Here is a 17,649-nt window from a genome sequence, read left to right as displayed (position 1 = left end):
CTTTTAAAAATTATTTTTATGCTTGTATAAATCCATCATCATCGAGTGACTAAGTGACTATTCACCCATAATTTCTTCTAGTTTTTTAAAGGTTTTCTTGTTTACCTTTGCCTTTTTAATCCCCCTGCAATCAATTTTATTATATTTTGAAACACAGGAATAGTTTTTTCCAAGAAGCCAAAATTTTTGACACTATTTGTTGAATAAGGAACCTGTTTACCCTTGATTTTAGATGAGTCATCTATTGTGTAGAAAGATATTATGTGTACTATTTCAAGGCCAGTTCTTTTGTTGCTTAGATTTGCTTACTTATTCCTATACCAATATTATATTATTCTAAATATAATAAATTTATAATACACTTTAATATTTTATAGGCAAGTTGTTAATCATCACTAGTCTTCAAAATTTTCTTAATCCATTCTCACCTATTTTTAGTTCCAAAAAATAGTTAAGTCATTTATATTAGTTTAAAAAAAGCCCATAAGCATTTTTATCAGGATTGGATTAAAACTACAAATTATTTGTCTGTAGAATTGGAATATTAGAACATTTACCCTGTTGAGTATTCTCATCCAGAAATGAGATATTCCCTTTCATCTAGGCAAATATTCTTTGATGTGTTTCTTTAAAGTTTGCAGGTATTTTTTCACGTAAGTTGAGCACACTTATTAAGTCCAGTCCTAGACAATTTGTTTTTGTGAAATTATTGTGAATAAATTCTTCCCTTCATTATATCTTCTCATTGGTTACTGATGATAAATAGGAAAGCTAATTTTTTTTTTTTTTTTTTTTTGGTATAATTCTTGTCTATCTGGCTTCTTTCTTGAATTCAATTATTCTAAGAATGTTTCAATTCTTTGGGCTTTTAAAGACCGTAATTATATCTTTCACTAATGATGATAATTTTATCTTTCCTTTTCCAGTAATTATTCCTCTTATTTCTGGTCTCTTACCCACTGGCTTGGCCAGAATAATATTAAATATAATGATGTTTACAGGAAGACTTGTCTTGTAGTGTTTATGAATATCAAGTACGCCACACTATTCTTTTTAATGCTTCCTGCTTTGAATTCATCTTTCTTTGAAATTGATATGGTCACTTCTTTTATTTCTTACGTGATAACTTTGGATCGTCCTTTTACTTCTGATCTTTGTATATAATTTTATTTTAAATGCTGCTCCTGTAAGGCACATATAATTGGATATTTAATTTCAGAATATTTGTTATGAACCAGGGAATTTAAGCTTTATTTTTGTAATAATAGATACATAGGGATTTTTTTCTATCTTGTTTTCTGCTTTCTTGCTTATTAAAAAATTTATCTTGCAATATAGGCTATATTTTCTTGGCATTTATTTTTACTTATTTGAAAGTCCTATATCCCACATTATGTTTTACTAGAATTAAATTCTAAATTAAAAATTCTTTAACCTACATTTTTAATACTTAAAGTGAAAAACAAACAAACAAAACACAAGTTCCCTTGGCTGCTTCCTATAGATGATGAGACTTGATCCTGTTTATCTTTTTTCCTGCCAGTTGCCCGCCTTTTTAATCTGCAATTTTAGTTCTAGCATACGGTTATTATACCTTATTTCTTATATCATGCATCTTTTATTTCAAGTAAGCTTTTTTGACATTTGACATTTGTATCAATTTTCTTAACATGTTTAAAATAACATACTGATTTAATCTTAACTCTTGGTTTAATTGGTCTTATTGTTTAGCACCAGTCCTTTTTATATTGTGACTTCTCCATTCTTGAATTTTCAAATTATGCATCTTCAAATAATTTTTTCCATGGCATGTGAAGAACAGATACTCTAAACCCTGGGTATCTCAGCATATCATTCATTTGTCTTCATAATCCATGCAGTGGGGGTTGGGGTATGTATGTGCGGTAATTGTCTTCTCTGTTTCTTTTTGAGCTTCTCTCTTCTTTGGAGCATTACTAGGTATTTCCTGAACTTCCAGACTGTGGGTTTGGGGGGAGTGTTGGAGAGAGAGGTCTTGTTTGATCAGGCACTGATGGGATATGACTTCATGCTCTCTGAGTCTGGCATACGTTTCAAGCTGCTTATTTGTCTCTGAGGCAGTTTCATGGCTCCTCAGGAGACACCCCATCACAAAGATCCCTCATCACTGAGGCTTCTTACCTATAGATCTCTTGTCTAAAGAGGATGCATTTCTGGCCCGAGTAATCACTTGGAAGTCCTCCAGTAGCTCCTAAGATATGATTGCCACTTTCAGCTTCTTGCTGCTGGGATTCTTTATCCTCTCGGGGATGCACCGTAAAGATCCGGGCTTGGATGACCCCAGACGAACTCTCTGTTCTACTTGGCCCATATCTGGAAGCACTCATGTAATCTTTCCTGCCATAAACAAGAAATGTAAAATAATCCCAGCGCAGCCACCATTATCTTCTGCCTCTAGCCACTTAACTTCCTCAGGTATGAGTTTGGCATCAACCCTCTGTGTGCTCCACATGTAAAAGACACACTTTAAAGCTGGTCTCTGACACCTGAGACAGGGATGTAGCATGGTCCCATCCTTCCTCTTTGTGTGGCTGTGTGATGTTGGGGGTCAGGTGAGTGACTCAGCACAACACAGCATTCCTCGCGCTAAGTAAATCGCTTTCTTTTATCTTTCTTACAGTGGGCAAAAGGGTTCTAGAGTCCGGAGCTGGTTCCAGACAATTTGCTTTGTAAACTCGTGCTTTTCGTAAACTCGTGTTTATAATATCTGTCCCACATTCACTTTGAAATCTCTTTGATTAGAACTTCAGTTGAGACAGAGCCAAGAAGAATTCCATTTTTAACATTCCGTTATATATGGATTATAACTCGTTGTCCAATAGCCAGTGTTCAGCAATATTGAACCCATGTGACTAATAATTGAGCTTGGTTCTCTCAACAGTGGAAAACATACAATCCCATGATAACTAGCGTCTCCTGCTATGAAGGTTCTTCCCACCTGCAGCACTTGTTGAGCCCTCAGATCCCAGGATGCATCTTCGTGGTTTCTCTGGGGGACCCCCATCCTGAGGGCTTCTTCCTCACAGCTCTCTCATTTGAGAAGGGGGCATTTCTAGTGCGAGTGGTCATTTACAATTCCCATTACCTGCTCCTCACTTGGAGACTCAGAGTTTTAACTGACTAGACAACTGGCAACCATCCTTTAGTTGCATGAGTACTGAGCTATAAAGACATTTTCCTTCATCCTGCCCCTGCCTGCTTGAAAACAACATTACAGGAAGTAGCAGGGTGGCCGGAGGAGATTGGCGATGTGTGCAGCTACTGCTAAGTACTTTACTTTGGCTGTCTCATTTAATCCTCATTTAATACTTGGGGATCTAGTATTCCCATTTTACAGATGTAGGAAATGAGATTTGGGAATTAAATAACTTGCCTAAAGTTGCACAGATCATAAGTGCTAGAGATAGAATAAAAAAGCACAGTTCCTTCTGATGCCAAAATTGGTGTACCTTCTCAACCCTGGCTGCCTATTAGAGCACCCAGACAGCTTTGAAAATACCAGTTTTCCAGGTCCCTCCTCGAAACAATTCAATTAGGACTTCTGGCGATGCAGCTTGGGCATCGAAGGTGTTGAAACTCCCCAGGTGATTTTAATGTACAGCCAGGTTTCAGATCATTGCCAGATATACCCTCTATCGAGGCTGTGGTTTTATGGTAAATATATTATTAACCCTGTATGTTATAGATTCCTTTATATTGTTTTCCCCTTCATATTTTCTTTCTCCTTCCAAAGTCAGAGAGTGCGTGGTTGCCTGTCTATATCAGAGTTGGCATTCCTAATCAGATGCCAAGGGCTGCATTCATGGCCATGTTTATCCTGGAAGTGGATCAGTTCATCCTGACCTCTTTGACGACATCCGTTCTGGACTGTGAAGAGGATGAGACCCCCAAACCCTTGCTGGTGTTCAACATTACTAAAGCCCCTCTCCAGGGTTATGTGACTCACCTGTGGGATCACACCAGACCAGTGTCCTCATTCACCTGGAAAGATCTCAGTGACTTGCAGATTGCTTATCAGCCACCAAACAGCAGCCATTCTGAAAGGAGACATTATGAGGTAAGACGGAAGCGACAAAGCGCCTAACCTATTTGGTATTCACAGCGTTATTTAAGATGCCACTTCCTGTAGCCTTCAGGTTAGTTTGTACATTCTTTGGCTCTGAACAGAATCAATCACTGTGAATCAGGATGCAAACTCAAATGCCCAGAGGAGCCAGGCTGGTGATGCAAATAAGCAAAGCTTCCTGGAGGGAGACTGTGGGGAACTGGACAAAGAGCTGGTGTGGGAGGAAGCAGCTACAACTCAGTTCTAGCTGATACCGACCACCTAGTGTTGCTAGGTGGTGTGTGTAGCTCATCTCATGTATCACAAGAAGTTAGAAATCTATAATTTTTCTTGTAAAAATGTTTCAATTTTAGAAAACATATTACAAATTTTAGAAAACATATTACAAATTTTAAAACATATTGTGCCAGCTATAAAATATTTCTGAGGGCAGCATTTAGTCTCACCAGTTTGAGAACTCTAGTGCCCTCCTGTGTTACATAGACCATTGAAGTTAGAGATGAGTTTCATTTATAATTCTTTCATTGATAAACTTCCTTTACTCTTTTTTTTTTTGTTTGCAGAAGTGTTTTACTGGGATCCTTAATTAATAACACCGAGTACAGGAGATTCCATTGTCTCATATGATAGCTAATTTCACTATCGAACACTTTCCATCAGGAAAGTCCTCTTTTTATTTAATCTAAATCTTTTCTGCTGCCACTCCAGCCTTTTTCCTCTTGTTTTGTATTCAGTGGGAGTGAAGAACAACTGCTTACAGAGTTGCACATAATAATCCTTCACATACTTAAAGACCTACAGCAGGTTGATTCAAACAGGTTGGACAATTTAAATGGATAGATTGATACAGACTTGAGTTCAGGTTTATTAAGGGACGTGAGTGTCCCTGGGGTTACCAAATTGTCCTCCATCTAATTTAGGCATTTGCAGCATTTAGTTTCAAGGGCAGACAAAAGACTTCAGACTATAAGTATTGTATTTTGCCCTTTGCTTTTATTTACTTCATTTCATAATAGCAAGTGGCAGCTTTTGTTTCTTTCCCACCCTTGCCTCTCATTCCTTCCATATTATGAAGTAATTTCTCATTAGATGTCCAGTTTTACCTCAAGCTCTCAAATGAAGCACTGCTACTCTGCCACTTCCTGTGTGCATTTTTTTTTGGCATTGCATAATGTAATCTTAAAGCAGAATTTGTTCAAATGTGTGATTTTTTGTTGTCATTAGAAGGTAACTTGATTTTTTTTCAGTGGAGATTATACACTTTTCAGATGTTTGTGGGCTGGAAGTGCATTTTGTGGCACTTTGTACATTTGGCTGCCTCTGATGGGATTTCTGAGAGCTGAGCAATGGCCTGTGCTCCTGAATCTCACTGACCCTTCTCTGGGCTATAACACCAAGGCAATCTATTCTTTCAGGCCTCTTTGGAAAATTCAGTCATTTCATTACGTACTACATGTACTGAGAAGACAATTCCTTAGTACATAGCATACAATTTTGTATGGCTCAACCTAATAAATATTTACATTATACTTCCAGAAATATATCACCCACCTTGGTGTAGTTTCATTTTTAGTCTGTTGCATTGGCACCCTTGAATCTGTTTCTTTTGATGTGTTGTATTTGCTGATATGTTGCTGTTTGATAATTGCTCTTATGCTTTCAAATGCATTGTACATCCTTCAGAAGTAGGCAGTGTATCTTCCATTTTTGTATTATACCACATTCTTCTCTGTTAACACCTGGTGAAATACATACATATCACATAATAAGGCTTAAAACTTATCATATAGCCCCACTGAGTAGTTATGGATTTCATGGGAACAAATAAAATCTAGATGTTTATTATAGAAGGATAGATGCCTCTGGATGAGGGTCTCCTAATAGCAACACCAGTGACATTTTGGACCAGATAATTCTTTGTTGTGGGGCTATCCCTATGCATGGTTGGATGTTATAGTCCTTGGCCTCTGTACACTAGATGCCAATAGCACCCCCTCCACACTCATATGTGAGACCATAAATGTCTCTAGACATTCCCAGATGTCCCCTGGGGAGACAGGACGAAGTCACCCCCCGTTGAGAACCATACCTAGACCCCATACCTTTGAGAGAGGTTCGATTGGTATGATGCTGGACTGATGTCGACTCCTGAGCAAATGCAGCGACACGTCTTCTACATATTTGCTTATTTCAGGGTAAGACATTCTTTTATGGAGAGGAAAATTTTTAAATGCGACTAAACTAAGGAACAAGATCTAGAGCCCGAAAAAGTGAGATCAGGTTGTCAAAAAATGAGATCAGGCAGCAGCAGAAACCTGAATCTGTGTTGCTTCCATCTGTAGTGTATACCCCAGACGCAGTGGTATGTTATCCTAGAACGTTTCAATGTGTGGTTCATATGCAACTGTTTGCTTGCAGGTGGAGTTGGAGGTGTATGACTTCTTCTTTGAAAGGAGCGCGCCGATTATAGTCCACATCTCTGTCAGAACAGCAGATACCGACGCCCCGCGAGTGTCCTGGAACACAGGTGAAGCTCACGTGGGGTTCAAGCCACATAGCCCCAAAGGGAAGACAAAGTATATGGGTCGGGAAAGAAAGGCGGTTTTATTCCCATTTCACATGTGAGGAGACAGAAACCCAGACAGGTTAGGGGCATCAGATAGTTGGTTTGGGTTTTGTTTTTCTTACTGGCAGGGTGAGAAATTTAAATCCAGGATTCCTGAGTGCTGGAGACAAGTTCTTTCCTCTGCAGGAGATAAGCCAAAAAGACAACTTTCACCTGGATGAGGCAAAAAGGTGACTGTATGTAATACCAAGCTGCAGTTAGACGGAGAGAAAAGGTCTCTGACTGTAATTGTTCAGAGGGATAGAAGGAAGGCATAGATTGGTGCCCTGTACATTGTCCTGTGTTTAAGTTGGGTTGCATGGAAAGCACAATACGTAAGTAAGAGCTTACACTGCTTTATTTGTTTGAAAAGAATGCTCTGCCTCTCATTTCTGAGTGGACTTATAATGCAATGTATATATTTAGGTCAGATGGAAATGTAGAATGTCAATGAAGATTTTTTTTCCCCCCACTAATCCTGTCAATACTGTTCAAAACATATTTATAAGCAGTAGTGGTAGGTTCTGTTAAGGGGATAGTCCATGTGTTTGATTTTAGTTCTCAGGTAGGAGCTTAAACGAGTTGCCTCTTGTGTTTATGTGTGTGTGTGCATGTGTGGGTACATGCATGCACACATACGTGTTTGTATGCATGTGAATTTCAGTAGAGATGAAGAATATTGGTTGAGCAGCCTTGGTTTATAATTCTACTTCTAGGTCCCACTCTACCTTTGTTAGCGGGATAATGAGAGCAACGAAAGAACTGGTAACCTAAAGTTTAGTAATAACACATATTAAGTATATTATGCTTGAGCATAGAGACTTAATAGTCTGCATGTGGGCTTGTGATTTGTGAAGCCCTGGCATGTTAAGCGAGCTCTAAATCTGATTTTGGCTACTTTGGACATTAGGATCCTTTTCAAAATGAATTTTTACTTATTATGAACTTATATGTTCATCATTGAGAACTTGGAAAGCACATTAAATAGAATAAGTGATGAATGGTCATGAATAAATAAACGAAATAGTATGAATGAATAAAATGATTTATTACTCCACCATGAAGCCATAATCACTTAATATGTTGTTATATATGCTTCTAGTCCTCTTGCTTGCTTTGCTGTGTCCCATGAGGTCTTGTTCTTTGCCATACTGTCCACTCTTGGCTTCACAACACTTATTACCAGTCAGAGATTCTTTATATCTACTTCTCCTTCCCCTGTACCTCCCTCCTTTCTTTCCTTCCTTCCTTCCTTCCTTCCTTCCTTCCTTCCTTCCTTCCTTCCTTCCTTCCTTCCTTCCTTCCTTCCTTCCTTCCTTCCTTCCTTCCTTCCTTCCTTCCTTTTTCTAAATATGCTGCATGCCTTAGCCCAGGTTCCCTAGCAGCAGCCCCTGAGGCAGGGTGTATGCATTAACCCGGCACTGAAAACTAGAGTAAGGGGAAAAGGGAAGTCAAGGTAGTAAGACTGAGCTGGTCACTGCTTTATAAGAAAAGAAAGCTGAGGGCTTGATAGTGCTGATGTCTCCAGGAAGAAATGGAACCACTGTGTGTGGGGGGAGCTGGGTGGGATGGAGAAAGGGTGAACAGTCTGTCAACTCCTTCTCATTTCCTGTCTCATCACGGTCAGTTTGCCTCACTGGATGTTAACTCCCACATGTCCAGGTGTGTTACCTGGCCCCTCCTAACAGCCACTGCACAAACTCTCTGAGCCCCATGGTGTAGGACCTGGCCACAGTCTCAAGGGAGTCATGGCAAAATCAGGCCCTTGCCTCAGAAGGCAGTGAGATAAACAGATCAGAAGACGAGGTAACTGGGGCAGCCAAGGCTTTAAAATTGTGGGGACTGTGGGAACCCTCGTGGGGCTGCTGCAGCTGGAAAGCTGGCAAACGATCAGGATGGCAAGGGAGACTGGGTAGTTTTGAGGGGAAGCGCTAACTGGACGTCCCAGTACACTGTCTTTAAATTTTTTTTTTTTAAATTTTATTTTATTAAATTTATTGGGGTGACAATTGTTAGTAAAATTACATAGATTTCAGGTGTACAATTCTGTATTACATCATCTATAAATCCCATTGTGTGTTCATCACCCAGAGTCAGTTCTCCTTCCATCACCATATATTTGAACCCCCTTACCCTCATCTCCCACCCCCCACCCCCCCCTTACCCTCTGGTAACCACTAAACTATTATCTGTGTCTATGAGTTTCTGTTTCTCATGTGTTTGTCTTGTTCTTTTGTTGTTTTTGGTTTGTATACCACATATCAGTGAAATCACATGGTTCTCTGCTTTTTCTGTCTGACTTATTTCGCTCAGCATTACACTCTCAAGATCCATCCATGTTGTCACAAATGTTCCTATATCATCTTTTCTTACCGCCAAATAGTATTCCATTGTGTATATATACCACAACTTCTTTATCCATTCATCTATCGAAGGACATTTTGGTTGTTTCCATGTCTTGGCCGCCGTAAACAAAGCTGCAGTGAACATTGGAGCACACGTGTCTTTATCTCTAAATGTTTTCAGATTTTTGGGGTAGATACCCAGGAGAGGGATTGCTGGGTCATATGGCAATTCTATTCGTAATTTTTTGAGGAACCTCCACACTGCCTTCCATAACGGCTGCACCAGTCTGCATTCCCACCAACAGTGTATAAGGGTTCCTTTTTCTCCACAGCCTCTCCAACACTTGTTACTATTTGTCTTGTTGATGATAGCCATTCTGACTGGGGTGAGGTGATATCTCATTGTGGTTTTGATTTGCATTTCTCTGATGATTAGTGATGCTGAGCATTTTTTCATATGTCTATTTGCCATTTGTATGTCCTCTTTGGAGAAATGTCTCTTCAGGTCCTCTGCCCATTTTTCAATTGGGTTGTTTGTTTTTTTGTTGTTGAGTTGCATGAGTTCCTTGTATATTCTGGATACTAGCCCCTTATCGGAGGCACTGTTTGCAAAAATCTTCTCCCATTCGGTTGGTAGCCTCTTTATTTTGTCAATGGTTTCTTTTGCTGTGCAGAAGTTTTTAAGTTTCATATAGTCCCATTCGTTTATTTTAGCTTTTACTTCCATTGCCTTTGGAGTCAAGTTCATAAAATGCTCTTTGAACCCAAGGTCCATAAGTTTAGTACCTATGTTTTCTTCTATGCAGTTTATTGTGTCAGGTCTTATGCTTAAGTCTTTGATCCATTTTGATTTAACTTTGGTACATGGTGACAAATAGCAGTCCAGTTTCATTCTTTTGCACGTGGCTATCCAATTCTCCCAGCACCATTTATTGAAGAGGCTGTCTTTGCTCCATTGTATGTTTTTAGCTTCTTTGTCAAAAATTATCTGTCCATATTTATGTGGTTTTATTTCTGGGTTCTCAATTCTATTCCATTGGTCTATGTGTCTGTTTTTCTGCCAATACCATGCTGTTTTGATTATTGTAGCCCTGTAGTACAAGCTAAAGTCAGGGAGTGTGATACCTCCATTATTGTTCTTTTTTCTTAAGATTGCTTTGGCTATTCGGGGTCTTTTGTGGTTCCAAACAAATCTGATGATTTTTTGTTCTATTTCTTTAAAATATGCCATTGGGATTTTGATGGGGATTGCATTGAATCTGTATATTGCTTTGGGTAATATGGCCATTTTAACTATGTTGATTCTTCCAATCCATGAGCACGGAATGTCTTTCCATTTCTTTGTGTCTTCTTCAATTTCTTTCAAAAATGTCTTATAGTTTTCAGCATATAGGTCTTTCACATCCTTGGTTAAGTTCATTCCTAGGTATTTTATTCTTTTTGCTGCAATTGCAAAAGGAATTGTTTTTTGTATTTCTTTTTCTGAGATTTCATTGTTAGTATATAGGAAGACAATGGACTTTTGTGCATTGATTTTGTAGCCGGCAACTTTACTGTATTCGTTGATTGTTTCTAATAGCTTTTTGGTGGAGTCTTTAGGGTTTTCTATATATAGCATCATGTCATCTGCAAAGAGTGATAATTTAACTTCTTCATTCCCAATTTGGATGCCTTTTATTTCTTTCTCTTGCCTGATTGCTCTGGCAAGGACTTCCACCACTATGTTGAAAAGCAGAGGTGATAGGGGACATCCCTGTCGTGTTCCTGAACATAGAGCAAAGGGCTTCAGTTTTTTTCCATTAATTATGAGATTAGCAGAGGGCTTGTCATATATGGCCTTTATTATGTTAAGGTATTTTCCTTCTATACCCATTTTATTAAGTGTTTTAATCATAAATGGATGTTGTATCTTGTCAAATGCTTTTTCTGCATCAATTGATATAATCATATGATTTTTGTCCTTTATTTTGTTTATGTGATGTATCACATTGATGGATTTTCGTATGTTGAACCATCCTTGTGCCCCGGGGATGAACCCCACTTGGTCGTGATGAATAATCTTTTTAATGCATTGTTGTATTCTATTTGCTAGAATTTTATTTAGGATTTTTGCATCGGTATTCATTAGAGATATTGGTCTGTAGTTTTCTTTTTTTGTGCTGTCCTTACCAGGTTTTGGTATCAGGGTAATGTTGGCCTCATAAAATGAGTTAGGGAGTACTGTCTGTTCTTCAATTTTTTGGAAGAGTTTGTGCAGAATTGGTATTAGATCCTCTTTGAAGGTTTGGTAGAATTCACTAGTGAAGCCATCTGGTCCTGGACTTTTGCTTTTGGGAAGGTTTTGGATGACTGATTCAATTTCGTTACTGGTGATCGGTCTGTTTAGATTTTCCAGTTCTTCATGGTTCAGCCTTGGAAGGCTATATGTTTCTAAGAACTTGTCCATTTCTTCTAGGTTGTTGAATTTGGTGGCATATAGTCCTTCATAGTATTCTTGGATGATCCTTTGTATTTCTGTGGTGTCCGTGATAACTTCCCCTTTTACGTTTCTGATTTTGTTAATCAGTGTCTTCTCTCTTTTTATCTTAGTAAGTCTAGCCAAGGGTTTGTCAATTTTGTTAATCTTTTCAAAGAACCAGCTCTTTGTCACATTAATTTTTTCTATTGTCTTTTTGTTCTCTATTTCATTTAGTTCTGCTCTAATTTTTATTATTTCCTTTCTTCTGCTGACCTTGGGTTTTACTTGTTCTTCTTTTTCTAGTTCTTTAAGGTGTAACATGAGGTTATTTATTTGGGAGTTTTCTTGTTTCTTGAGATAGGCCTGTAATGAGATAAATTTCCCTCTTAAAACTGCTTTCGCTGCATCCCAGAAATTTTGGTAGGATGTATTTTCATTGTCATTTGTTTCTATGTATCTTTTGATCTCTCCTCTAATTTCTTCTTTGACCCAGTCCTTCTTTAAAAGTATGTTGTTTAGTCTCCATGTATTTGTGTTTTTTCCCGCTTTCTTTTTACAGTTGATATCCAATTTCAAAGCCTTGTGATCAGAGAATATGCATGGTACGATTTCAATCTTCTTAAATTTGTTGAGACTGATTTTATGTCCCAATATATGGTCTATCCTTGAGAATGTTCCGTGTACACTAGAAAAGAATGTATAGTCTGATGTTTTAGGATGAAGTGCTCTATAAATGTCAATTATGTCCATTTCATCTAATGTGTCATTTAGGGCTACTATTTCGTTATTTATTTTCTGTTTGGATGATCTATCCATAGCTGTCAACGATGTATTTAAGTCCCCTAGTATAATTGTGTTTTGGTCAATTTCTCCCTTTAGTTCTGTTAGTAGTTGCTTGGTGTATTTCGGTGCTCCCTGATTGGGGGCATAAATATTGATGACTGTTATGTCTTCTTGTTGTACAGTCCCCTTCACCATTATGAAATGTCCATCTTTGTCTCTTGTTATCTTTTTCACCTTGAAGTCTGTTTCATCTGATATCATTATGGCTACACCTGATTTTCTCTGGGTACCATTTGCTTGGAGTGTCAATTTCCACCCTTTCACTTTGAGTCTATGCTTGTCCTTGTAGCTGAGATGTGTCTCTCGGAGACAGCATATGGTTTGGTTTAGTTTTTTGATCCAATCTGCTACTCTGTGCCTTTTTATTGGTGAGTTCAGTCCATTTACATTTAGGGTGATTATTGATATGTGAGGATTTCCTGTCATTCTATCTTTAGTTTTCTGGTAAGGCTGTGTCTCCATTGTTTCTTTGCCTTTTTGTTGTTGTCTATTATTTCTGTGTGGTGGTATTCTATGATGTTTCCCTCTGTTTCTTCTTTTATTTCAGTATATATTTCAATTCTGGATTTATTTTGAGTGGTTACCCTTAAGTTTATGTAAAAGAAAGTTTGATATTTAGAGTATTCCATTTTCTTCAGCACGCTTACTTTCTCCATTCCCATATTCCGGTTCAGGCCTTTACTCTCCCCCTTTTTGAGTTTTGGTTGCCACAAATTGTCCCTGTTGATGGTGGTCGAATAGCCTCCTTTAGTATTTCTTGTAGTGCAGGTCATGTATTAGAAAATTCCCTCAGCTTCTGTATGTCTGGAAAGGTCTTTATTCCTCCTTCATATTTAAAGGATATCTTTGCTGGATAAATTATTCTTGGCTCATGATTTCTCTCTTTCAATAGTTTGAATATTTGGTTCCACTCCCTCCTGGCTTGTAGAGTTTCTGCTGAAAAATCTGATGATAATCTAATGGGCTTTCCTTTGTAAGTTACCGTCTTCTTTTCCCTGGCTGCCTTGAGGATTCTTTCTTTGTCATTGATTTTAGACAGCTTCAATACAATGTGCCTTGGAGAAGGCCTGTTGGGATTGAGGTAACTAGGTGTTCTATTTGCTTCTTGGATTTGAGGGTCCAGTTCTGTTCACAAATTTGGGAAGTTCTCATTGACAATTTGTTTGAATATATTCTCTGTTCCCTTCTCTCTTTCTTTTCCTTCTGGTATGCCCATTATTCTTATATTGCTCTTTCTGATGGAGTCAGAAAGTTCTTGTAGAGTTCTTTCATTTCTTTTAAGTCTCAAGTCTCTTTCTTCTTCTATCTGTGGAATTTCCAGGTTTCTATCTTCGATGTCACTGATTCTTTCCTCCATCTGGTCAACTCGACTACCTAAGCTGGTTATTTCATTCTTAATTTCTTCTATTGAGTTCTTAATCTCCAGAAATTCTCTTTGGTTCTTTTTTAAAATTTCAATCTCTTTCGTAAAATGCTCATGCTGTTCTTTGATTGAGTTTCTGAGTTCATTTAACTGCCTATCTGTGTTTTCTTGTATCTCGTTGAGTTTTTTCAGAACTGCAATCTTGAATTCTCTGTCACTTAAGTCACATATTTCTGTATCTTTAAGTGCCTTCTCTGGAGATTTTTCACTTTCTTTCTGAGCTATCTTGTTGTCTTGGTTATTCATGGTGATTACTGGTTTACTATTTCTCTTCCTAGACATCTACAGGAGTGACTTCTGCAACAGGTTGATAGGAAGAGGTCTTTCTTTTGTTTTCCAGTACTTGTTGGTAGAATGTCTTATTATGTCTCCAACTGCAATTTATTTTTCTTCTCCCACATGGTAGTGCTGTTTTCTCTGCACTATTCCTGCTTCTCACACAATGGGGGGATTCCCTGGGAGACGGGCTTCTCCTCTGTTAATAGTTCGTCTAGGTCACAGGGAGCAGCGTCCCGGTGGGTATGCGGAGAGCTTTTGATGTTCCAAAGCTCTTCCAGCTCCTGATTCAGAGCCCGTATGTTTCAGCAGTTCTGTTTACTCCTGCAGGGATCCACCCAGATAGGTGGGGTCAGGGGCGGGGTAAGTTGTGAGAGGTGGCCCAGAGCAATGGCGGCGACCACCACCACAGCCGGTCCTGCTTCCACGGCTCCCTCCCCTTTGCCGGAACCAGTTGGGCTGCGAATTTGTGTCTGCGGCCCACAGTTCTCAAAACAGCAAATTTTCTGTTGTTTTGATCCGACACTGCTACTGTTTCGCTTCTAGCACCGGGCAGGTGGGGGCGGGGCGAGCTCTGGGAGGGGTGGGAGGGGGCGGCTAGTCTCAGTGCCTAAGGCTCCGTTCTCTGCTCGGCAGTGCGGGCTTAAACCACCGTTTGCAGCCTTTTTCCCTCAGTCTTTTCTCCGAGGTCTCTGCCGTGAGCGTTGGGTTCAGCCGTGGTATATGCTGTCCCCTCAGCCCTGTGGGCCATAAGCGGAGCCCTAGCAGTCCGAGTTCTTCCCTCTCCGGCAGCTGTGGTAGTTCCGGGATGCAGTGAGCTCGGAGCACTGAGCTAGGTCTGCGTCCTGCGCCTGCGCGGCTCCATCTCCGCGCACTTCTCCCTTTCCTCCTCCCTCCACTCGCGCGAATCTCCCACCTGTAGGTGATTTCAGTCAGTAGTGGGCCTCTTCGTCTTGCCTGTCTGCTGTGCAGGGAGTCCTTTGTGGAGTTTTTGTTGTTCGATTCATTGTAAATTCCAGGGGAGCTTTACAGAGGCTCACCTCACGCCGCCATTTTTCCGGAAGTCACATTGTCTTTAAATTTTGTCAGCTGTTTCTTTAAAAAGTTCTGCTCCCTTTCAAGACTCCCTGTAATCTGTTGGCTCCCAGCTCTGATGGGTAATGGGAAGGGTCAATGATGCTACAGCTCCCTGTCTCTCACTGGAGTATTCAGTCTGGAATCTTTATTCTTGTTCTGAGGAGCACGCTCTCTCTTTCCCCAGATTTCCTCCAGCGCGCTGCGTCCAAGGAAAAGGTTTTATTTTGATTCCTTTAGTTCAAAAGTCCCTTCCTTATTAGAGTCTAAACTAAAATACAGCCCTCATTATAGAATGTCAGACACTTTACATCTAGCACCATTGAGCACTGTCTTAGTACAGTAGCTCTGTATATGCATATTTAACCACTTTACATTCTCTGTGCTTTGGGCTAATTACGAACTCATAAATTATAGCTGACCCTTGAACAACACATGGGGGTTGGGGGTGCTGACCCTCCAGGTAGTCAAAAATCTGTGTATAACTTATGACTCCCCCAAAACTTAACTACTAATAGGCTACTGTTGACTGGAAGCCTTACTGATAACATAAATAGTTGATTAACACATATTTTGTATGTGATACATGTATTACATATTGTACTCTTACAATAAATTAGAGAAAAGAAAACGTTATTAAGAAAAATCATAAGGAAGAGAAAATAAATTCATAATAGTTATTGAAAAAAAAATCTGTATATAAGTGGACCTGCACAGTTCAAACCCGGTTGTTCAAGGGTCAACTGTACCGTGTTTCCCCCAAAATAAGACCTAGCCAAACAGTCTGCTCTAATGCATCTTTTGGAGCAAAAATTCATGTAAGACCCGGTCTTATTTTATTATAATATAAGATTGGGTCTTATCTAATAATATAAGACCGGGTCTTATATTAATTTTTGCTTAATAAAAGATGCATCAGAGCTGATGGTCCAGCTAGGTCTTATTTTCGGGGAAATAGGGTATATGTAAAAGAACTTCTGTTTTGCCCACAGAATATGTGGATATAGCCTTTGAAAAACTCCTTGTGGACCTTATTGAACTAGAGATCCCCGTGAACATAGTATCTGTTCTTTCCTTTGGTGTTTATTTTCTGGGACTATCATGTCTCTAAAGGATATGTCATAAGGAACCAGATGTCAGATTGGAGGTAATAGTACTGAAAGTAAAAATATTACTAAATTAACAGCTCAATTCCAGTTTCTTGAAAAGCTTTTGAAGATACAATTTTCAGCTAGTTCTGTGAGTTAAAATTCATTAATCTTGTCTTCAAGTAGGCTTGTTGGCATATCATAGAACTTTGCAGGACATTTTTATTTTGTCCTGTAGGTCTGAATCTCCTGGAGGGCCAGTCGCGGGCCATCACTTGGGAACAGTTTCAGATTGTCGACAATGATGACATTCGCGCTGTCCAGCTAGTCACTGTGGATGGCCTGCAGCATGGACGGCTCACAGTAAGAGGTGATGACCAACATTTTTAACCTAGAAAAGAACCCAAGACGTACTTTCTCCGAAAGCATATTTAATAAGATCTATGAAGCATTTCTTGGGCTCCATTCCTAAATGAATTGTTATATCTCCAAAATGTGGAGATCTTGAAACAGTTGGCTTTTGTGTTAGGGTGTTCACATCAGTGGATGACCATTTATGAGCAGTGCCTTAGCTCATTATTTAAAGCTAATATACTTTGTAGGGCTTCTTCTACATATACTCTTTAACTGATTATCTTATAGTCGGAAGACAAAATATTTCCCTCTCATTTTTCTGCTTCAGAGAAATGTGTTGAAAAACAAACAAACAAAAAAACATGTTTTTTTTTAAAAAAATACTTTGATAATCATTTTGTTATGATGATGTTAGAAGCAATTACTATAGTTTAAAGAAAATGAGTTTATGATTATAATTATAAGGGTGGTAGTTAAGGTTAATGGGCCTAATAAAAATAATAGCCATACTTTATGAGCTTAGAAGATTTAATCCAATTATCCTGTTAGTTCGCCTAATAATGCAGAACGAGAGCTCTTATTTATCATCAGTTGTGGTTAGGAAATGCTGAAACCGAAATAAAATGACAAATTCTCTTGTCTAGTCCCAGGACAGGGGGAGGTCAGCTTAAGACTGGGTGTATCAGGAAGGGAGGATGTTCAGCTGCATGTAAGGGAAACCCAACTACAGTGGCTTAAAAATTCATTTTTTTTCCTCATGTGACAAATTGTCCAGAGGTAGGTAGGTATTCCATATCCATGATGCCAGAAGTGCTTTTCTGCTCTGTCAGTGGTCACAAGATGGCGCCTGTACCTCCAGGCTCTGGTCTGCGTTCGAGGAAGAGAATGAAAAACGTTGTGCCGTCTAAGTTTGCTCTCTTTAACAACCGGAGTATGATACAGTGACTTTTACTTACGACTCCTACCATCTCACATACTACCCCTAAGTGCAACGGAGTCTGGGGACATCATTTTTAGAAAATGATCATATTGCCATTCCAAATAGAACTAGGGTTCTGGTGCTGAGGAAGAAGCAGAA

At 39.1% G+C, this 17,649-nt stretch overlaps 1 protein-coding gene across 8 annotated transcripts in view; it reads left to right on the top strand.

Annotated features, from left to right (window-relative positions):
- Positions 1-17,649, top strand: part of FREM1 (FRAS1 related extracellular matrix 1) — a 163,349-nt gene that overhangs the window by 35,845 nt on the left and 109,855 nt on the right. For all 8 annotated transcript variants that reach the window (XM_074330369.2, XM_074330368.2, XM_074330367.2 and 5 more), the window contains exons 7-9: positions 3,773-4,096; positions 6,524-6,632; positions 16,456-16,587. In XM_074330369.2, coding sequence (XP_074186470.2) covers positions 3,773-4,096; positions 6,524-6,632; positions 16,456-16,587 — 565 coding nt within the window. The remainder of the gene's footprint in view (positions 1-3,772; positions 4,097-6,523; positions 6,633-16,455; positions 16,588-17,649) is intronic.

The sequence above is a fragment of the Rhinolophus sinicus genome, chromosome 16 (assembly GCF_057876585.1).
Source record: "Rhinolophus sinicus isolate RSI-liver-muscle chromosome 16, RSI-T2T, whole genome shotgun sequence".
Taxonomy (NCBI): domain Eukaryota; kingdom Metazoa; phylum Chordata; class Mammalia; order Chiroptera; family Rhinolophidae; genus Rhinolophus; species Rhinolophus sinicus.
This window is presented reverse-complemented; position numbering and strand designations above follow the sequence as displayed.